We start from the raw sequence: 24,521 nt of genomic DNA on the forward strand, positions 1-24,521 counted from the left end.
TCGTATTAATTAACACTTATCACTATCAAATATTTTCATGAATTTTAAAAATTATCTTCTTAAATAATTTTTTACTGTAACCAAATTTCCCACTCAAAATATATTTTATCACTACATATGCTTTTCATGAGTTTCACTTAATTTATTGCATTTCATTTAATTAACTCTAATAATTATTTTTTATCATCGATATTTAAGTTAATCATATTTTCCTTTCTTTATTTTTTTTTTCATGCAAACACTCTTGATGGAATAGAACAAAATTTTCAACTTTCATGATTTAAATCCCCTCTGACTATTTTATTTCACTTTACCATACTTTACTATTTTACTTACTGCGTTTTACTATTTATCATTCATTACAGCTTTTCCAAAATATTACTTTACAACCAACTAATTTCATTAACAGAATTTTCATTACAATTTATAAATTTCACTTTTATTTAATTATTTTTACCTACGGTAAAATAAAACACATAACACAAAAATGTTAAACATCAATGAAGAACCCAAGAAATGTTAAAATTATAAGTCGAGTATCAAAACTTCATGTCAGCAAATTTTAAAAATAGACTTACCGAAAAATAACTTCTACTGAAATTCATTTCAAAACTTGGAATCAATTTACTCTTACCATTAATAAACACTTATCATTAAGAAATTTTCATGGATTTTAAAAATCAACTTATTTAATTTTTTTCCAGTAAGCAAATTTCGCACTCAAGTTACATTTTATCACTACATATGCTTTTCAAGAGTTTTATTGAATTTATCACATTTTATTTAATTATTTTTTGATTAGTATTAAACTTAGTCATTTTATCGCTTAGTATTTAACTTAATCATTTTCTTGCTTGTTTTTACTTTATCGTTTTTTTTCCCCGTTATTTTTAAACTTAGAAATTTTTCACAATTAGTAACAGGAATCGAACACACAAATTTTTCGAAACATTATCAGGTCTACAATTTTCATCCAACTAATTTAATATAAAAACTTGCTATCAATTTACTCTTAGTAGTAATTAACACTTATCATTAACAAATTTTCACGATTTTAAAAAAATCAACTTATTTAATTTTTTTCCAGTAAGCAAATTTCGCACTCAAGTTACATTTCATCACTTTATATGCTTTTCAATAGTTTCATTTAATTTATCACATTTTATTTAATCAACTCTATTAATTATTTTTTGATTAGTATTTAACTTAGTCATTTTATCGCATAGTGGCTTACTTTATTATTATTTTTTTTTTCATACAAGCAATCTTGTTAGAATAAAACAAAATTTTCAACCTTCATGAATTAGAATCACTTTGACTATTTCATTTTCCCAATAATATTTTACTTTAACAACTAATTTCTTTAACAAAATCGATATCATTTATTTTAGTCTTTATCCTTTTCGAACGATACATTCAAATGGACAGCTATACGTTAAATTAAGAAACTTAATCTAAAATTTGACAAATTAAGTTATAGCTAAATACTGACTAAAATTAAGTACAAAAGACTAACCTTTTTGGGGTGAAATCCCTCAAGTACCAGCTATCGCGAAGTTATTTAAAAACAGTGAATGAAATTGTAATAAGTGGATTGTTAATTATAACTCAATCTCACAAATTACAACTACACGCATGTTTTATTTGAAATCGCTGCATACGGCTGTTTGCCCATCGTCGATTTGCAGAAGGCATGCCGTGAAATCGCAAATCAACTCGGCTGTTGAAAAAAACTACCGCAATCCTACAGCACTTCGGATCGTCCACACACACACCGATGCGAATTTAGGAAATGACTTTATCAATATTTCTATCTACCCTTTACCGATAACAGATAACAAACCCCACGTGCGAGTATGATTCACCCCTTAGCAAGCACGTCTTGTAAGTGATGTCACTGTTTCTGACCAATTAAAATTAGTTCACTTTTCTCAAATATCAAGCACATAGATCGACAATAGCCTGATGTCAGGTTTTCCAAACAAAATTTTAGATTTTAATTCGTAGTTTCGAATTAACTTCTTTTTCATTTCAAACTTATAAAAAAAATTTCCATCTTGTAAGAATATTTCTTTCAAAAACAGATTTTTGATTCAAAACAGTATTTTTTCAAACTTGTAATATTTTTCTACTTAGAAAATGAAATCAAAAATTTTTGTTTTCTTTAATCATATAAAATGTTTTTAAGAAATAATTTCTCAAACTTGTAATATTTTTCCACTAATTAAAAAAAATCAATTTTTTTTTCAATCATATAAAAATAAATTTTTAATCTTACAACAATAAATTTTTGCGCAAAAATATTTTTTTTAAATTAAAATAATAATAATAATAATATTTTTGTAACATATTATTTTTTTTCTTTTCAATCTTTCTTTTTTTTTCGCAAAACTATATTTTTTTTTTCAAAAATTTTCAAACTTACGAAATAAAATTTTTTCAACTGAATCTTTAAACGAAATGATTTAATTAAATTTAAAACTCAATATCACTTTACTCTTAGTATTAATAACCAATAGCACTTAACCATTTACTCTTTGCACTCTAAGTATTAATTAACACACATCCATTACAAATAATAATAATAATGTTTAAGATACTTACAAATCAAGAAAGAGAGTTCTTATCTTAGTTGGTCACATGATCGATAAAAGATCCTCACCTATTTGTGATTTGTCATGAAATAATATACATCGATAAATATGTTACTAAGTGTGTAATAGTTTTTATTTTTCTTAAATTCAAAGTTAAAACCCATTTGTTAATTGTAGGACTATATTAAGTGCTAAAAATGTGATATTTTCGCTTATAATTTCGGTTGATGAGTAAAGTTTTATTACAAGTTCCCTCACACGAATGAACAATAACATGCTAGTTGGATATTTGAAAGCTTGAGTGAATGATTTGTAAGTATCTTAAACATTATTATTATTATTTGTAATGGATGTGTGTTAATTAATACTTAGAGTGCAAAGAGTAAATGGTTAAGTGCAATTGGTTATTAATACTAAGAGTAAAGTGATATTGAGTTTTAAATTTAATTAAATCATTTCGTTTAAATATTCAGTTGAAAAAATTTTATTTTGTAAGTTTGAAAATTTTTGAAAAAAAAAAAATAGTTTTGCGAAAAAAAAAAAAAGATTGAAAAGAAAAAAATAATATGTTACAAAAATATTATTATTATTATTATTTTAATTTGAAAAAAATATTTTTGCGGAAAAATTTATTGTTGTAAGATTAAAAATTTATTTTTATATGATTGAAAAAAAAAATTGATTTTCTTTTAATTAGTGGAAAAATATTACAAGTTTGAGAAATTATTTCTTAAAAACATTTTATATGATTAAAGAAAACAAAAATTTTTGATTTCATTTTCTAAGTAGAAAAATATTACAAGTTTGAAAAAATACTGTTTTGAATCAAAAATCTGTTTTTGAAAGAAATATTCTTACAAGCTGGAAATTTTTTTTATAAGTTTGAAATGAAAAAGAAGTTAATTCGAAACTACGAATTAAAATCTAAAATTTTGTTTGGAAAACCTGACATCAGGCTATTGTCGATCTATGTGCTTGATATTTGAGAAACGTGAACTAATTTTAATTGGTCAGAAACAGTGACATCACTTACAGGACGTGCTTGCTAAGGGGTGAATCATACTCGCACGTGGGGTTTGTTATCTGTTATCGGTAAAGGGTAGATAGAAATATTGATAAAGTCATTTCCTAAATTCGCATCGGTGTGTGTGTGGACGATCCGAAGTGCTGTAGGATTGCGGTAGTTTTTTTCAACAGCCGAGTTGATTTGCGATTTCACGGCATGCCTTCTGCAAATCGACGATGGGCAAACCGCCGTATGCAGCGATTTCAAATAAAACATGCGTGTAGTTGAAATTTGTGAGATTGAGTTATAATTAACAATCCACTTATTACAATTTCATTCACTGTTTTTAAATAACTTCGCGATAGCTGGTACTTGAGGGATTTCACCCTAAAAAGGTTAGTCTTTTGTACTTAATTTTAGTCAGTATTTAGCTATAACTTAATTTGTCAAATTTTAGATTAAGTTTCTTAATTTAACGTATAGCTGTCCATTTGAATGTATCGTTCGAAAAGGATAAAGACTAAAATAAATGATATCGATTTTGTTAAAGAAATTAGTTGTTAAAGTAAAATATTATTGGGAAAATGAAATAGTCAAAGTGATTCTAATTCATGAAGGTTGAAAATTTTGTTTTATTCTAACAAGAGTGCTTGTATGAAAAAAAAATAATAAAGTAAACCACTATGCGATAAAATGACTAAGTTAAATACTAATCAAAAAATAATTAATAGAGTTGATTAAATAAAATGTGATAAATTAAATGAAACTATTGAAAAGCAGATAAAGTGATGAAACGTAACTTGAGTGCGAAATTTGCTTACTGGAAAAAAATTAAATAAGTTGATTTTTTTAAAATCGTGAAAATTTGTTAATGATAAGTGTTAATTACTACTAAGAGTAAATTGATTGCAAGTTTTTAAATTAAATTAGTTGGATGAAAATTGTAGACCTGATAATGTTTCGAAAAATTTGTGTGTTCGATTCCTGTTACTAATTGTGAAAAATTTCTAAGTTTAAAAATAACGGGGAAAAAAAAAACGATAAAGTAAAAACAAGCAAGAAAATGATTAAGTTAAATACTAAGCGATAAAATGACTAAGTTTAATACTAATCAAAAAATAATTAAATAAAATGTGATAAATTCAATAAAACTCTTGAAAAGCATATGTAGTGATAAAATGTAACTTGAGTGCGAAATTTGCTTACTGGAAAAACATTAAATAAGTTGATTTTTAAAATCCATGAAAATTTCTTAATGATAAGTGTTTATTAATGGTAAGAGTAAATTGATTCCAAGTTTTGAAATGAATTTCAGTAGAAGTTATTTTTCGGTAAGTCTATTTTTAAAATTTGCTGACATGAAGTTTTGATACTCGACTTATAATTTTAACATTTCTTGGGTTCTTCATTGATGTTTAACATTTTTGTGTTATGTGTTTTATTTTACCGTAGGTAAAAATAATTAAATAAAAGTGAAATTTATAAATTGTAATGAAAATTCTGTTAATGAAATTAGTTGGTTGTAAAGTAATATTTTGGAAAAGCTGTAATGAATGATAAATAGTAAAACGCAGTAAGTAAAATAGTAAAGTATGGTAAAGTAAAATAAAATAGTCAGAGGGGATTTAAATCATGAAAGTTGAAAATTTTGTTCTATTCCATCAAGAGTGTTTGCATGAAAAAAAAAAAATAAAGAAAGGAAAATATGATGAACTTAAATATCGATGATAAAAAATAATTATTAGAGTTAATTAAATGAAATGCAATAAATTAAGTGAAACTCATGAAAAGCATATGTAGTGATAAAATATAACTTGAGTGGGAAATTTGGTTACAGTAAAAAATTATTTAAGAAGATAATTTTTAAAATTCATGAAAATATTTGATAGTGATAAGTGTTAATTAATACGATGAGTAAATTGATTGTAGATTTTGGAAAATTAAATGGATAAATGTATAAAAATAATAACGTATGTGATAATGTAAAATAATAATAATGAAAAAGAATCAAAGACGATTAAATGAATCTAAATCGTAAATGAGTTGCTATTTTAGTAAACTCAAACTAGAGTGAAAAGCATTTTAGTAGGAACATGTTAAAATCTCTTGTGCTAAGAAAAATAAATAACTTTTAAGCATAATTTTGTAACTGGAATAAATGTATGATAAAATGATTAAGTTAAGTATTAATGAAAAAGTAATTATTAGAGTTAATTAAATGAAAAAGTAATTATTAGAGTTAATTAAATGGAATGTGATAAATTCAATGAAACTCTTGAAACGTATATGCAGTGTTGGAATGTTACTTAAGTGCGAAATTTGCTTACTGGAAAAAATTAAGTTGATTTTTTAAAATCTGTGAAAATTTGTTAATGATAAGTGTTAATTACTACTAAGAGTAAATTGATTGCAAGTTTTTAAATTAAATTAGATGGATGAAAATTGTAGACCTGATAATGTTTCGAAAAATTTGAGGTTTCGATTCCTGTCACTAATTGCGAAAAATTTCTAAGTTTAAAAATATCGGGAAAAAAACGATAAAGTAAAAACAAGCGAGAAAATGATCAAACTCTAAAATATACTAAAAAAAAAAAAATCGAAATCACGAAAAAATAATCTAAGTCTGAAATGTTTGAAATTAGTTAAAGACTAAAAAGTTAAGAAAATAGTTAAAGACTGAAAATAATTGAAAAACGCTAAAATAGTGAAAAAAAAAATCAAAGTGCTAAATGACAGGAAAAAACGTTAAAGTTCAAAATGTATGAAAGAATATTTAAGTTAATTATTTCTTAGAAAATTTAACAAATAAGAAAAAATATTTTGTTGTATGAACGTAAAAAAAAAAAAAAAATAGTTAAGAAAATTATTTCTTCGAAATTTTTACAAGTTAGAAAAATTATTTGTCAATTTGACAAAGAAAAAAGAAATTAGTTAAGAAAATTTAACAAGTTAGAAAAAATAAAAATGATAAAGTTTGAAATGCATGAAAAAGAAAATCAAAGTTTAAAATATATTTCAAGTCCACAAAGCATTGAAATAAATCTAAAATCTCGAATGGGTTGTATTTAAATAAATCTTTACTTAAGTGAAAAACATTGTTATTATGAAAAATAATAATAATGATGATAGTTTCAATTATGAGCTGAAATTCAGTTAATGATATGCCATGATTAGTACTAAAGAGTAAATTAACTGATGGTTTTAAAATTAATTTAATTGTAATATTCGTTGTCATGGTACAGATTCACATTAAGACTGAAAGAGTAATGGAAAATATAGCATAGTGGTTAGCATACGTTTTTGCTAGCTCAAAGTTTGGGTGTTCGATTCCCGGCCGCGACATTCTGTAAAAATAAAAATAATTAAATTCGCAGAAATATTCAAAATTCCGGAAATAAAAATCAACCTCTCAATAGATGGCGCCACGAACGTTAAACATAGCATAAGTTAAAGCATAGCAACAAGTGTTGCCAACTGAAAACTAAAAAACTCTGGTTGTCATAACAACCAAAATCTTTGACGTTGCCATTCAAAAAGTGAGAAACCTCCTAGTCTTCTATGACTAGAAAAACGACAAGTCCAAAAGCGCGGGAAAAAAAGCGCGCGAAAATACCCCTGTAACCTTTCACGGCAAAGGGCGAAAACATGGGTGGGCGAAAACGCGGTGGTCAGAGGCGGAGGAGGTGCAACCCCAAGGTCGGAGGAGCGGCCGGGAGGCGCAGCGGGAGGTCGCAGGCGGTGGAGGGGGTGGGGAGGAGCAGCTGGCTGCTCAGCTGCTCCTCCTGCCGGTGAATCCCCATTAGTCCCCTACTGTTAAGTTCTAAAAGTAAAGAGAAAAAATAGTTTAGAGCCGCCAATTTTCAGAAAACAAAGTGCAATTCTTGCTACTACGGATTTCCTAAAACTCGTATTAAATGTTATAAAAATTATGTTGCTTTTGCAAAAGTCTATTATTGGAGAACAATTTCATGCATTTAACATTGATTGCTCATTTCAAATATCCATGAATTAGTGCTGACAAGATGCTTTCTTTTTAGGAAATTGATCCTTTTTTTGCTGTTTTGGTGGCTACAGATATAATAATATGTGCTCTGAATGTGAGTATATTTCTTGTTCTTTCTGTCTTTCTTTTTTGCATTCATCGCACGAAATATAATTTGCAATACTGAAATAATTATTATTTAACTCACTGAAATGTTGCCGTGAAACATATGTACGTAAGATCTTGCTGGTATAACTCCAATATCTGAAATGTTTTTAACGCTTATTAAATATGCTGATCATAACTATTTTTTACCTAGCTTTTGACCACTTTTGTTGTTTAACGTATGCAATTACGTTATGCACTGGATAATTAAAGTCAGGTAAAAAGGTGCCCACCTGCAAAATCCCCGTGCATCTAATCTGAAGTTCTTTTGTGGGCGGCAAGTAATCCGTTATTGTCCTAAATTGATTTGCATATATGTTCTGTAGTAGAACCAATGACGATGCCTAAATATATCTAATAACAAATATTTTAATGAACGATTAAAATACTAATAACTACACTTGACTAATTATTTCACACATACATATTAAAAATAGAATATGGAAAAGATTGGTGGAATCGGATTCCAAACTTAAGTCTTATTCTTTCAGAATCATGTTCCGCACCTATGTCCGATTTTTGTGAAATCAAGTTTCATGCTGCTAAGCTTCCTCGCTAATCCGCGAGAGGGCGTTTTAATAGTTTACATGGGGAGGTCACTTTCGCAACATGTTGCGAGATTTTTAGCATCAAAGTTAAAATGGTCAATAACTGTGTGGGTGCGATTAATTATACCTTGTACTATTTTCAATACGATTCTTATTCTTAACAGGTGTACTGCATATTATGTGTAACTTCTCAGTATCAAGAGTACGCCAGTGCTGGTGGTAGACCCAGACAAGTATTGGATGTTGAAGCAGTAAGTAAACATTTTTTATTTTTAGAAAAAAAGAAAACCCACAACAATGTACATTTTTATTGTGAACAAACATTGTAAATTTGCAACTAAAATGGGATTTACTGAACGATGCGTTTTTCTTAATATTATTCTTAAACGTGGTCTACGGTCTAAAAGTAGCAATAAATATAAATTGCGAGTAATATGAAAAATTAATTTTCTTTTCTTTTCTAAGTTATATAGTTCATATACTATAAAAATCATTTTACTAATGCAAATTGTAAAATAGTCACCATAAGCGAAGTGTCCTATAGCTTATACCATTAGTTTTCGTTGTAATAATTAATCTCTTCTATTCATTGATTTAACCATGCGAAAAGAGTCAAATGCTTATAGCGATTATGTGTGTAAATAAGCAGACAAAGATTGTTATATAGGTTTCAACACACACACAAAAACATACTTTAAGATAGTTCTGGTAACTTGATGCTTGATCTTGACGAGCTCATTTATGTTTGGGCGGAAGGAGAAGAAATTCGCAGATTGGTTCAACAACAAAAATCGTTATTCAAACAAAAATTGAAGTTTTCATTCCAACTTTGTTTAGCAAATGGAACCGTTTAAGGTTCAACTGATCAGAAGTCCGCTTATCAGAGCCAGACTGTACAGTGTGGCTCTGGTAACTCGATGCTTGACCTTCGACGAACTCATTTTTGCCTGGTTAGAAAAAAAAGAATTCTTAGAATGGTGCAACTCCAGTAATCGCTGCCTGTACGCAAGCCGTCTTTCCTCACTCCTAATTTAAAAAATGGCTCAAATATTCTGAAAGTATACAGTCGAACCTGTCTATCTCGAATTTCACGGGATGGAAAAAATCGAGATAAAGAGGTTTCGAGACACGGAGGTTATGAGAAACTTATTGAAATTTGGAATCTGATGATGAAAATTTTTGAATTTTATACCAAAGACTACACATGCGAAATACTAAAATTCTTCCGTAATAGCTTTGTTAGGTATTTATTCTACTATTTTATACTAAGCACTTTATTGCAAGTTTAAGGAATCGTTTTGACAGTAATGAAATTTTAAGCATACCTTTTGCAAGCAAAATATGTCGTCTTTTATTGTTTTTCGGTGCCTGATTTTTTTTAGATTCAAATATCCTCTCTTGAGGTTGGCAATGGCTGAAAACTCATCTTGCCCTAATGTACATACTTAACTTGGTGGCAATTTCATTTTTCTCCATTAATGGATTGCCCTCCAAAAATTCTAGAAATTTCACTTTTTCATCATTTGAAAAAATCTTTAGCTTTCTTTTCACGCCTATCATCTACGTTTTCTACGCAATCACAACTTCAAGCAAGAGATCACTCACGGATCAGTACCTAAACCAGATAACAGATAATGAAACGGGTTTTAATTTGAATGACCTAAAACTACGAGCTTGGAAAAGCCACCCCACATGTCAAATCTGTCAAGCCCAGCCCTCTCCTCATTGTCCCATTCTCTGCCCTCTGCTCTGCTTCCGAGAAAGTGCTCGAAATGACTGTCCTTTCGTTAGTCTTCCTAAAAAAAATAATACCTAGGTGCATTTCTCCTTTATTTCCCCTGCCCTTGAGAATAGTGCTACTGTTTCTGTGTTTAAGGAAAGTTGTTTGCTGTTTTGAAGATTGCTGGACTTCAAATTGAAAATCTCAGCATTGCTAGAATTCGAGATATAGAGGTATTCGGGATTTTTTTCGAGATAAACATGGAAAATACATTAAATTTTGGCTGAAAATGCAGGGAAATTTAAAAAATTTCGAGATAGACAGGTTTTCGAGATAAGCAGGTTCGAGATAGACAGGTTCGACTTAGTAACGTTTGATGGAAAACTCTGTGTGATATAAGCCGAAAACCTTAAAAAAAAAATTTGCATTTTTGAAAGAAATGCTTATATCTCTGTAGGTATAAGAGATACTTTCACGAAAATATAAAAATGAATTCTAGATTGGTTTTTAACTTATATCTGAAATTAATAGATTATTCTCAGCTATTTACAATGAAAAATGATCAAAAACCTTTTTAGTTTCCTCAATTTGTTGTTCGTCCCCTAAATAAAAAGTTGACTTAATTTTTGTTGGAAAATGGCGGCTGGAGTATACCTTTCATGTGAAAAAATTACAGAGTAATTGGTATTTTATTTCTCGAGAAATCCGTAAAAATGTGACACAGGGATCCATAAGATATGTCAGATATGTTTGAACATCTGCCTTGCAGAAGACTATCTGAGTGAAATTTCATCATCTACGTTCATTTTCTTTCAGTCAATACTGAGAAAAAGCATACAAAACCATTTCAACGTTACAAGTGATAAATATTTAGTTATCATGAGTAGGAAAACACTAAACAGACTTTTTAAATTTAGTTTTACTATGTTAAATAGATATCTTATGGCTTGAGTAATGAGAATTTCAGCTCGGTATCAAAAAAAAAAAGACCCTGAAACTTAAAAGTGTTAGTTAAGGAAACATAGTTTTGAGTTTGTAATTAGTAAAATCATACATATTCAGATTTTGTCAGAAATCTTCATGTGTTGAAGCGATCGCTGTTTTGATTATGATGTTAATCGAAAAACATATTGTATTTTCAAGATACATTTCGTTCTGGTTGTATTTTTGTCTAGACACCTCTTCTGATCAAAAGAAATGCAAATTATTTCACTGCTTCAAGTTTTAAAACTTGAGATACTTTCTTGTCTCAACCTTTTTAGAACGAAAGAATGATGTGACGAGATACTTTCCATTTTTTTAAAAAAAAAATTTTAATTTTCAATGGCGGTAACAAAAGACAATTCCAACATCAAAACAGTTTAACAAAGGAACAGAGAAATAACAAGAAGTAACAATAAAAGAAAAAGTATATGGACCCATTTGGTCTCTAGCTTCACAGTAGCGTTCCCACCCTTGGAGCACATTGTAACGCAGCATACATTTTAATTATAAATATTTTATTTTTGCATGGGTTCATCATGATTTTATTTAGTGCAGTTGCAAAAGCTTGATTTTTAAATTAAATTTTGAATTTTATCCAAGTTATTCTTTTATTTACACTTTAACAATTAATAGAGCTTTTTGAAAGGAAAAAAAAAAAACAAAAAACTTTTAACAAAGGTGCATGGATCACAATAATACGTGTAATCTGAATTAGAACATATATTTGACTGAAAAAAAAAAGAATAACCTGATGATGTTTAATTGGTAATTACTTCTAAAGCTGGAAATTAATTCTACATGCATTTATAGGGACCACCCATTATTCACTTTGAGCCTGCTTCAACTGTCAGAGTGGGAAACCATAGCCAATCATCTTCGCAAAGAGTGTCAGTCAGTTTCATTCAGAACAGTAGTGCTAGTTCCCCGACCAGTTCAAGCCGTCGTCCTTTGTTATCTTCTGGTTCCTCTGGTGGCCGAACTGCTGGCTCTTCTGGTTTTATAACTTCCTCATCACCAGTCCTGATGCTGCGTCGATCGAGCTTTTCCTCAACAAGCGAAATATCATTCTGTTCCTCTGATCTTCTACCAGGAAGTCGGAGGGGATCTATGCTCCCTCCACAAGACAGACAAGGTCTTTCACCAGTTGGAGAGTCAAAGGTGTTCCCTGATTTTGACGATGAGGCCTCTGTGACAGAATCAGTTATTCAAACCATGAAAAAAAACTCTGGAAGTCCCCTTTCTCAATCGACTGCAACACTGAAACCTGGTCCAGGTAAATATTTTTAACAAGAAGCAAAAACTACATAACATTTCTTACTTAAGCAATCTTAAATTTAATAAACCATTTTCCTGCCAACCGATTATAATAAGTTCACATATTATTGCTCAATAATGAAAACCTTTTGCTTTTCACATGTAACACCTAAATAAGGAGCATTTTTCACAAAACACAACTTGGATTCTTCACACAAACTCACACAAGTACTCAACCTTAGATGAAATGGCTGACCTTTGTTTAAAAAAATTAAACAAAGATCAGAAGTAGGAAAATAAACAAAAGATATAAAACTTTTTTAAAATGGGAAGTTTGAGCAAAAAATATCGAATTTTCTATTTTATGCCAAGCACTCCATAAGGAAAACTCACCAGTAAAGGCCAATGCTTAATAATGCTTCAATTGTGGCCACTTCAAGGTTTGTATCTGAAAAAATAGGATTCCAGGATTCCCAATAGATTCAAACGTGCAGTGCAAGGAGATAATACCTCCTGCACGTTTGATGCACTTTTGAATCCATTAGGAGACCTGGAATCCTTATTTTTTTAAATAGGGGAGAGAGACCACAATGAGACAAAAACACATATTCATCATTTTTCTTATATTGGTGAGTTCTAAAGCACAGAAACATACTTGTTTATATTAAAGGTATCAAATAATAGTATATTGCACCAAATTTAGCTCATTTAATGATAGAAAAAAAAAGTTATGAGGTTTAATAAATTCGATGAAATGTGTCTCTTTGTGTCCCAGTGATGGGCCACTACGAGATATTAAGTAGGCCCTCAATGAGACAGCTGAATAATCATTGTATTTTTACCTAAAGTTTGCAAAATAAGTACCTTTAGCTAGTTTATTAAAGACACTTAATTCAATACAGAGTTATTAAAAAATTACAACACCACGTGATAGACTGATTTTTTTTCAGAATTTCAATAAAAAAAATTTTTTTCATAAATTTGATGGTTTCAAGATCCTGTGTCCCCTTCAAACATATTTTAAATGTTTAAAACTGTTTTTTTTCTTAAATACGAAACAATTTTAATTAGTTAGCCAAAAAAAAAAAAAACATTAGTATTTAAAAAACAGGAAAATATTAAAATATTAAATGCCAAATATTAACTGACAATTAACTTCTGTAATAATTTTATACAAATATTAATTATAATTGTAAAGTGTGCTTTAAAATAAGTACCATGTTTGGCAACCTTATCAACAACTAACCACTTTCTAGCTTTGTTTTGCACAAAACTGTGTAGTAAAATAAAAAGTTCAGTTGTAATAATTAGTTAAAATATAAATAATTTAAAATCAAGCCTATTTTTTAATGTTAAATTTATTTTTTGTAAACTAAAACAAAAAGTAGGTAAGTATTTTACCCTTGCTTACTGCTGCTTGGGCCACAATGAGACGTATCATTGTAGCCCAAAAAATTTATCTCATTGTGGCTCAAGCAACAAAATAAAGAATTTTGCTTCATATCATTAAAATTAACCATAAGTTAAAAATAATATAGCTTAATAATAGAAGATGAAAGTGTCAGTAACAACAGAAACTACAACACTTAGCTTAATTGTTGAAGTTTTTCAGATTATGATAGATACAAGAAATTATCCAAATAACTTTCAGTGTGTCCAAACAGTAACTAATTTTTTTTACAAAACAAAAGCATAGAACAGCATAGAACTTGGAATTCTGGGAAGCATTTTGGTTATGTTTACTCCTCCTAGGTGGTGGTAGCTGTCCGAATTGTATTTGTTTTTGAATTTACAATGTCTCCTTTTGGCCCACCCTCCCCTATAAACTTTGAATTGGCCACTACTGAAGCACTGGCTACGACTGGTGTGTTTACCTTACTCATTTCAATTTAATATGTTAAATTATAATATCTAAAGTAAGTTACTATATTACTTACCTGTGTTCTAGAAGTTTTATAAGCAATCAAGAATTTAAAAAATATTGCAGTTTTACTCACATTTACAGATTTTCCACCGAAAGACCCTCAATATTTCGCGGTCAAACACCTGCAATTTTTTAAAATACTTTCATAGAGCTTAGACTTTATTTCAAAATAAAACTAGCAAAGCTAACAATCTTATCTGAAAAAATCAGGTTAATAGGTATAAAATGTTTCATGCTATGAGGTCTGTCATAAATGAAAATATCGAAAAAGTAGTTTTTCAAAAAGCGCATTTAAAGATTTCTCGACAAGGAGAAATATTAAATGTTTTAGACAACTTTTAATACTAAATCTATCCATGTTAGTAGCTTTTACATTCTTTACTCTACTTGTCAATATGTTTACTTTTACATTAAATTTTGTTAACATTTCAAAGATCTTTACATAGTTTTTAAGCACCTCGCTCGCGTTTTGCTCAAAATATTGTTAAAAAAACCCTCTTACCCCAAAAAACAATCAAGTATAAGTTTTAATACATTTGAATGTTTTAAATCAAAATTTATAAACAAACACCTCTTTGTACTACATTTTCACAGTCCAGACAATAATCCAAACTGGGGTTTGAGTGTCCAGAAGTTCATAACCTGACACAAACTTCAACCTTCACAGTCACTAATTCAAATTTTGATACTTAAACAATTTTGAACTTTGGAAATTTCATTTGGGAACTATCAATTTTGCATACGAATGCAATAAATAAATAAATAAATAAAGAAAGAAAGAAAACAAAACAAAAAAAAAAAAAAAACAAAAAACAAAAAAGCCATGCAAATATTTTCATGATAAGTTAAGCAGTTAAAGTGCATATTTTAAGTAAAAATTTAATACATAAAATTGATGGCACGTACGTGAAGATCACAGAATATAGGAAACCACTTTTTCAGTGCATGAAACAAGAGCTACGAATATAAAAAGCAAAGTGTTAGAAAAATGCTCAACGAAAAGAATGTAAACGTTACGTATATTGAAGGTCATTTTTACCCTTAAATATAAAACCTTCAGTTACATTCAAAGAAAGGTAAAGTAAGAGTTTTATGCAAATATTGAATTGAGTTCAAAAACTACGCGTTTTTCTTTATATTTTATATAACTTCTATCATACGGAAACATTTTCAGAATAGTAAATCGATTTTTAACGTACTTTTACGGAAATTTGAATCCCTTGTTGCCACACTCTTCAAATATTTATTCAAGCTACTTATTCACTGTAGATTTTTTTTTGTAGTTTTTTCAAGATTCCGTGTTACTGGCTTCCTTCCTGCAACAGTTTCTTACAAGATTCCTGCTAACAGTGGCAAGTTTGAGGGCGATGCAGCAGATATTGACTCGTTTGGTGGTGATCCTGAAAATCCATCTCAAGAACCGAATAGTAAAGAGTGAGAGATGTCACTGAGTTTAGAAGAGATTGGGATAATTCAATGTGAAAATGACGATGCTTTTATAAATTAATAATATAATCCGTAAGCATTCACTAGTCGTTTGAAAACTATACTGATTGGCAAACAATTTGCTACACATGTATAAACATAACGTGGTCACACCACGTACTCTTTCTTCTGAAATCTGTGGTGTTAAACGAATCTAAATTCTTACTTTTCTGCTAAACTACATGAAGTTCTAATTAAATGCTGCGATTTTTACATGTTACAATTATACCTTTCAATAGTTCATGCATAAAAACAATTTTACAACAGTTTTCTGATTATAAAAAAAATGCAAAAGTAGTCAAACCAGTAACAATCATGCTGCATATACGACTACGGATAGTTAACTTACGCCTCAGACTGGCACCCACTTTCTTGCACTTTTTATACCGATAAATATTCAAAGAAAACGGCACTATTGTTGAAGAATTTCTCGACCTTGGAGAAGGTGCAGGTTAATGAACTACAATTGAAATGCAAGTCGAATTCTTTTTTCTTAGCGATGAATCATGCAACAGGCAGATTTAAGCAAAGGAAATAGTTGTTGAATTTATTTTTGCGATTCACCGGTTTTAAAAGCAATGAAGACGCTAAAGCGCTTCTGACTGTAGAGTATAGGAATCGAAAGGATAGGGAAGGAATAAAAATTATCTTAATGAAAATTTTAAAAACTTGGATACATATTTTGCTCAATCAATAAAATAGCCGGATAAACTTCAAATGTGTAAAAAATTTGTGAAATAGCACATTTGCAAAGTTTAGCTTCACTTTACTTGGTTAACAATTTTTAATTTATCACACTGAATTGCTTTAATTAGAAACCATACATTACTATTTAGGATGTAATTTTCGACACTACATTTGAATACTAAGAGTAATTTTTTTACAATAAATATTACCTTAATAGAACCCCCATAACCTTTACCAGCATTGCATTTTCAAATCATAATATCAATAAGACTCCGTAATTTAATTTTTGAAGATTATTCACGGGGTTTGATTATTGCCATTTTTATAAACAACAAATCCTATCCTTCTTCAATTGTACGATACATATGTTAATTTTTTAGTAAAACTTCGCGATATTGTTTTATAGCATCCATCTTTGTCCCTTTCTCTTCTAGACTAGAGAACATACCGTTGATTTGGAAGATCACGTTATTCCAAAGCGTTTTATTATTTCAAGTTTTGTGACATGCGCTAATGATTTTTTTGAATTAATTAACTTGTATTGTGTTGCATTTTATCTCATTAAAAAAACTTCCTAGGACAGTTATCAATTATATATAATCAACGGTATATTTGATTTAATACGTAGTTGAAAATTTCTTTTGTGAAAGAAAAAGGTAAAGATAAGTCATGAAATTGAATTGGCAGCGTTGGTTTTAACGATGAGTGTACTTGCTTGTTTCAAGTGAAATTTCCAATTATTTTATTTTCTGTTATAAAATAAGAAGGATGTCTAAAAAATTACGGTTTTGTAAAAAAAAAAAGGACATAAAACATTTCCCAAACTAAAAGTTAGTTTTACATGAAAGGATTTCCTAAACTATTTTTCTACAGGTAGTTTCCACTGTTGTTTATACATTTGTCGTGGCAGAAAGAAGACGTTTTTATGCTTTTTTCTCTAAAAGATGCCATCAATGAAGCAGTCGCTGTTGAACGCCAATTTTTCCGTCATCAATGCAGTCAAAGCACCTTCCTCCAAAATCACGTTTCTAGTTCAACACCAAGTGGTATTCCGAATATGCAATTCTGCTTTTGTCCCTCAAAACCTTATTTAAAAATTCGGTGGGAGCAGGTAGATCACTCGCCCTACAACTCCGATCTTTCACCTTCTGATTTTCACTTGTTCTTGAGCTTAGAATGGGACTTAAGAAGCAGTTGCTTTGAAAGCGATAACGACGCATAAAAAATGTTCAACAGCGGCTGCCTTCACTGGCGGCAACTTTCTACAAAGAGGGAATAGATAAGTTGGATTCCTGCTACAAGTAATGTCTGAAAAATGGTGGAAACTGCGTTTTTAAGATAAGCTGCAGTTGAAAGAAAACACAAGGAAATTCTTACGAGTTCAAAATGTAAGGTATAAATCAAACTTATGAGCTTAAAAATTGTGATTTTAGTGGTTTGAAATGACACACTCTTTTAATTAATTTTTTGAGAAACCATGTATGTTTAGTTCTCGACACTTTATTATTACTAATGACTTTTGTATATCATCCCAAAAGTATTAATTTAGTCTAATAAAACTTGGAAAACTGAAATGATCGCTTAAGACGCTTGGATGATAAGAAATGCTTTAAAGGTTTTTTTTTTACTAGTAGTTAACTTTCGTGTAATGTTATTTTTAAAAATCCTAGGTTGACGTAAACATACCCAACATTTCTTGCACACATTTTTTTGTATGATCATGGAACCTGTTCATATCATTGATGTTGCACTTTCAGATATTACTTAGCTTACACAATTCATAACCACAACATTTGTAAGACACGGAGAGAAAATAAATCGTTAAACGCGATAGTTGATCTGCCTTCAGGTTTATTGTGCTCTTGTTCAAAATCGTTGGCTGTCACGCGAGTAACTCTTGTGATAAAGCAGAAAATTTTTCAATTAGATTTTTTTCTCTTTGCCTCAAATTTGATAATAGCTGGATCTCTCTGTAAGTCGCGAGTTACTTTTTGCTGGGATAACTTGAAGTTGTGACTATGAAGTTAAGTTATTGATATAAGTAAATCAAATGAGCTAATAACTATCCATTGCGAAAATATCTAATTTTGTCAAATAACAACACTTATACTTTCCTTTTCTCAATCGTTTTATGCATCACTTCGAAGCATGGAACATAAAAAGAAACAATATGGGTGTGAACATTGGCCTTCAATTCCATGTAATGATTTTTACACAAAATAACTGAAGTCGACATATTTAGTACTGCATAGTTTGAAATAGTTTCTATAAGCATTAATCTTCTTGTGAACGTTCATAAATTTCGAAAAGATATTGAAAATTTTCTCAGAGTAGTTTGTATTGCTCAATTAAAGTTCCTTTAGGTGGTTAGAAAATTTATAACATGACTTAATTTAATTATCTAGTACCCGAAAGTTTCAAAAAATTTCATAACTAGCTTAAATTATTTCGCTCTACTAAGAAGATATTTAAACCCAAACATGGTTTTTATAAATAGAAAAACATTGAGAAATACAATTTGAATATAAATATACTAAGGGTGGTTTCCTAAATCAAAGTATTATGTTACACTTATACACAAATTTTCAAATGAATACCATCTTACTTCCAAGTAACGTTATAAAATCAATACTGATAGTGAAACTCAGAGTGCAGAAAACTAAGTATCATTGCATAATGCGTAATGCATTTAATAGAATACATCAATTTATCAGTAACTTGCATCTGTATTGGACAAGCAATATTCGTGAATTTTGTTTCAAATACATATTACTATTACCAGCTGACTGAATGACATTTTTGCGAGAAATATATAATAACTTTAAGATTAGTTTTGACTTCTATTAAATCAAAAAACAATACATACAAAATGCTAAAAATGTTTAAAAATTGTGAAATTTTTATAATAGCAAACGATGGTTATTTTAATTTATATAACATTCATGCATTCTTGTATTGCATACTCTGCATAAAACATGTATCTCCAAAAAAAAAAAAAATATTTTCATCGTATTACCTTAAAATAATCAGTAAATAAATCCCTCTAATTTCCCAAGATACTAAAGGTTTTAGTGAAGTAAATATGAAAACTGATATTTTATTGCAATTCGCCCTGTCTTTTAAATTTTCAACTCTGCTAGTTTCATACATGACTTTTTTTGTCCAGAATATACATGTTTAACTAGTTGCAAAAATATTTTTACAGAAAGAGATGAAATTTTTTTGAATCTAGATTTAATGCATCTGAAGCAAAGATATCACGTACAACAAACATATTTTCAGCTAGTACGCTTAAAGTCCAACATAGAAATATTAGAATTAGCTACTAATATGAAAAAAAAAAAAAATACTAAATTTTAATGTTGTTTCCTAATGGGACATGGAGTACTTTATATGTTCATAATGTTATACTGACAACTTTTAACTGATTTTGCATTCGTAAATTGGTGATTACTTAATGCAAATTAAGTATTGCAGATTTTTAAGAGTCAAAAGTAATACCAGCTTTCATTGTTATTCAGTCATAATTTAAATTCCTCCGTGTAAGTTTTGTTTGAAATTAGTGAAGTTTTGGTATCTTTTTTTCAAGTATTCTTAAAATTATAGCAGCGTAGTAATTTTTAAAATTATGTATGACTATTTATACCAACATAATACTAGTATTTATCTATAGAAGACTAATATTTATCTGATAAGAAAAAAATTAAAATTCATGACATAACCTTTAAAAATATTAAAAAAGTTTGAAAAAAAAATCTTTTTGTCTTGTTTTTTAACACGAGACGTTGTATTGGAGCGTCTGAGAAGTTTGAGATCAAATTGAAAAATATTTATATAAATTATTTTTTTCACTTGATGTAAAAAGTAATAGAAAGAGAGCTTTTGTAATGGAAAATGGATACGAGATAGAAGTGTGCTATTTCTGACGTAATACTCGCATGTAACTGAGTGTATATGTTTGAATAAAGCATTCCATTTGTCTTATTGTTCCTTTCCTTTGCATCTAAATGACACTGAATCAAATCTCACTTTTAGAAGAAATGTATCGCGATATTAGTACTGTCTTGATTTAATCAAACAGCTTCAACACTTAAAACTCTACACCAAAACCTTAAATTTTGCACTAGGGCCTGTTCTGTTCACATGTTGGGATTTCACTTCATTAGAATTATCAACGGCTAGAGAAATGCGCGTTAGTGAAAAGTCACGCAAACCATGATATTAATTGCAAGCTAGGCGAATTTATTTCAACGCAGGAAATTGGAATGTCACCAACTAAACAGAGCAATCCCAGGGCTGTTCTGCTATGGAAAGTTAAAGCGCAGTAACTGCAAAACTTTTCATTGTTATATATTTATTTATGTCTCATTTTCGGCATCCATTATATTTCAGATTTGCTGTAAAAACTTGCTTGTTGGTTTCCGCTGAAAATAAAATTCGAACCCCCCCCCCCCCCCCGATAAATTCCAGCATTTTAGTTAGTAAGGTCTTAGTGTAGCGTAAGTAGTCTTTGTATAATAAATTTGTGACCTGTTTCGCATCCATTAGTTTCTGGCTTTGTGTGCCCATTGGCGTCAGTATTGCGTTGACGACATGGTGGTGCATATGATCCAATATGATTCTTGCTCCTTTTTGTCCCCCTGACACTGTTTAAAGTTCATCCCAACAATTCTGGGACACGCTGTATATAAACGTAGATGTATGAATGATCGTATTAACTGAAATGACATAGAAATGAGCTGAAGAGTCGTGAGTACACAAATTATTAAACTGTTGCACATAATATGAATTAAGAACAACGTATGGATTCTAAAGCAAATTTTTGAAATACTAGGGGATGGTGGCCCTAAGCGGGTAGCTTTTTGAAGAACGATCAAAAATTGTAGTTTTTGGAATTTTATCGCAACAATTTTGGTGTTATATCTTAGCAGGGTTCTTGAACTTCAAAATAAAAAGAAATTTTTGTATCATTTTGAACCTAATATTTATTTATTATCAATTTTTACAAACATTTAAAAACCCAATTGCCCTACCAGGGAGCCCAAAGCGGGTAAGCTTACCAAATTGTGGTTTAGTACCTTTGCCAATCAAATACGAAGTTATAAATGATTAAAATAGTTAACTAGCTACCTGCTATTATATAAAAAAATGTAAAACAGTTGTACTTATCCAATTTAAAGTCAGCCCATTTGTTTATAAAACATAAAAAATAACTGATTAAAATAATAGACTAGATTAAAATAATAGACTAATTAATTGCCATTCTAAAAAATAACTTTTCAAAGTTATGTATATTCTATTGAATTAGAAAATCTGAGTCAGCACTCTAGTCTAGAAGTTATAAATAAATATATGATTAAATCCTATACCCGCTTTGCCCGACCCACTTTGCTCAAAGGCACGTTTTTTATTTCAGTAATCATAACCTTAAATTTAAAAAAGAAACAAACGAAATGACTATCGTAGTTTGTAGGTGGATGGTGTCTGAATAACGTAATATTATTGGCAATCATAAAAAATAAGCTTATCTTCGACTAATAAAAAGTTACAAAACTTAATTTTTGTTTAGATATGTATCAATTTTATTTTAAGCCTGGTCACACCATGCCACTTCACTGCTGCTTCACTCACTGGGACTGATAAAAACTAGGAGGTGTTCATGTAAATATGACATACGTATGCATTACCGCTTACACATCATGGGGGAGAGCGGCATACGAAGACCTACCCGCTTTGGGCCACCCTCCCCTATATCTCAAAAATTACAAATTAGAAATTGTCTGTGTCTTTTACTGTTAGTAAGAGCAACCCCTTCTTTTCTTTCAATCTCTATGTTTCCACAACGCATCCTATAAACGCCTCTTGCATTTCTTTTATCCCGCATGGATTTTTGCCTTAATTATCATAGTTTATTTGAGAATAAAGAGTTCAAAATAAAGTGTATTGTAGAAAAAATTATTCTGGAGTTAATTTTAAGAGAAACTGCGCAGTAAGAAGCTGAATTATCAAAATTTTAATTACACAGATTAGACCTTCATGCGTATCATTAAATGAAAAAGAATCAGTTCAAGGTTAGAGAAAAAAAGTGGGCATCGATTATTATGCATTTCAAATTTCTTCGTATGCATAACCGTTGAAATGCTAGGCACCCTCTTGCATATAATTCATGAAATATGTCATTTAAAGTTCAAGAAGCGGTTTTATATAAACCAATATTACCTTTAAAATATTTCTCTTGAATTTAGTTTCCTAAAAATAATTGAGAAAAGTTTCATCTAAATCTTCGCATTCCTATTTAAAGTTGTTTTACTGCATTTTAGCAATTTTTTTTTTCTTCTGGTTATTTTTTGAAATAATTAACTTTCTCTCGTTTTTAGTTACAAAACGTAATTAGTATAGATATGAGCACAAACGCTTTAAATGAACATATTGTCTCCACCTTTGGTTTGTTATTGAATAAACAAATCTCGTCCTTTTGTACATAATAATATATAAGAACAACTATTAAAGACATGTGATTTGGGTAGTACTAAAATGAAAATGCCAATTTTAACGACCTAAAAAATAAGCATTGTGATCTGCGTTTATTGTCATTTTATTTCATTTTGAAGACATTGATAGTCCATCATTCGGATATAAGCAAGATGTCACAGAAATGAGTTGAAGATCTCTTGGAAAAACACTTAAGTTTTTTTTTTTTTTTTGAAAATGAAGCTGCTCTAATCTAATCCAGTATCGTCACTACGAGGAGCAAGGAGGCAGTCAGTCCCGGGTCAGACCCATCTCAGGATGACACTAAGTGGATTTAAGAGTTTCTACTAAATATAAAATCTTTAATTCTGAATATTTCCACAATATATCTTAAATTACATTTGATCTAACAAATTTCAACGAAAATAGAAAACAATATTATCGGGCAGGGGTGGTTAAATATTTCTGTAAGGAAAAATTTTACGTGAAATGCTTTTGTTAGTTTTTCTTGTGTGTTAACTTTAAAACTTTCGTTACATGACAAAAATAAAGATGAGTTGGTTTTGAAAATTGTATGATCTTTATTTTTACATAAAGTTTTTTTTTTTTTTGGTGATGGGGACGGAGGGAGGGGGGACATGACACCACAAATTACGGCCCCGGATGACACCCGTGCCACAACTGCCTGTCTAATCGTATATGAAACTATCATGGCACCCAATCATTTTCAAAATAAAGCAAAGGGATTTACAGTAGTAAGTTAGCCAAAACAGTGTCCTTTGTGTGATGAATTACCACGTCAATTTTGATTTTCATTTGCATTTTATCTCTAAGATTTTTTAAATAAAAAAAGTGCTTTTTCCTGTAAGAAGATTATAAGAAGAAGGGAATACTGCCGTGGGTAGGTGAAAGGCAGAATCTGCAGAAATGAGGATTTGATATATTTGAAGAAACGTGTTTTTTCATCGGAAACCAAATAAGCAACCTTGCACAAGAAAACATAATACATTACATGACAAAAATGAAAAAAAAAAAAAAAAAAAGAACTAAAAGGAAAAACTTGCAGATACGCTATACCTTCTCACAGCAGAATAGCTGAAGAACACTTTCAAAATTTTGTTACTACCCGTACTTGATTTTCCTTTTTTATGTAATATTTCATAGTTTTCTTAAAACTTATTCGACGCTTCAGTATCATTAATACTGTTATGCAGAATAAAGCATGCTATTTAAGTTTATATTTTGGTTCCTTTCCGATAATATAACTTCGTTGGAATCTAGAAAATGATTGTTTTTAACTTAAGCACGTAGCATGGCATGCAGTCGACCGTGGTAGAGTAGAAAATCTTAAGAGAATACGAGAATTAATTTCAAAAGTTCATGATCCTAACAAAAAAGAAATAAATAAATAAGCACAAAAGTAACTTAATTGAAAATTACTAAAGATAAGAAGAGCGACAAATTATATTTTTACTGCAAAGCCCTATAATTTCCTTGTTTACTGAGGGATGGATAGCAAGTGCAATAAAAAGAAAAAATAACGTTCAATCACACGAATTTCAAAAATTAAAATAAAAGCTGTCTTTATCGGATTTATTTAATATCTGAGTGCTCACAATTTCACATTGAAAAAGAGGCTCTTTGAAATCTCGAAACATGTGTGTAAAGTACTCTGCAAATTTGTGCGATTGAACGTTATTT

General features: G+C 29.6%; 1 protein-coding gene across 2 annotated transcripts in view; it reads left to right on the top strand.

Annotated features, from left to right (window-relative positions):
- LOC129218229 (uncharacterized) overlaps positions 1–20,311 on the top strand; it is a 230,541-nt gene extending 210,230 nt beyond the window's left edge. For both annotated transcript variants that reach the window (XM_054852452.1, XM_054852453.1), the window contains 4 exons: positions 7,638–7,697; positions 8,460–8,546; positions 11,810–12,272; positions 15,461–20,311. In XM_054852452.1, coding sequence (XP_054708427.1) covers positions 7,638–7,697; positions 8,460–8,546; positions 11,810–12,272; positions 15,461–15,615 — 765 coding nt within the window. In that variant the 3' untranslated portion in view covers positions 15,616–20,311. The remainder of the gene's footprint in view (positions 1–7,637; positions 7,698–8,459; positions 8,547–11,809; positions 12,273–15,460) is intronic.
- Positions 20,312–24,521: the final 4,210 nt, after the last annotated feature.

The sequence above is a fragment of the Uloborus diversus genome, chromosome 3 (assembly GCF_026930045.1).
Source record: "Uloborus diversus isolate 005 chromosome 3, Udiv.v.3.1, whole genome shotgun sequence".
In the NCBI taxonomy this organism is placed as follows: domain Eukaryota; kingdom Metazoa; phylum Arthropoda; class Arachnida; order Araneae; family Uloboridae; genus Uloborus; species Uloborus diversus.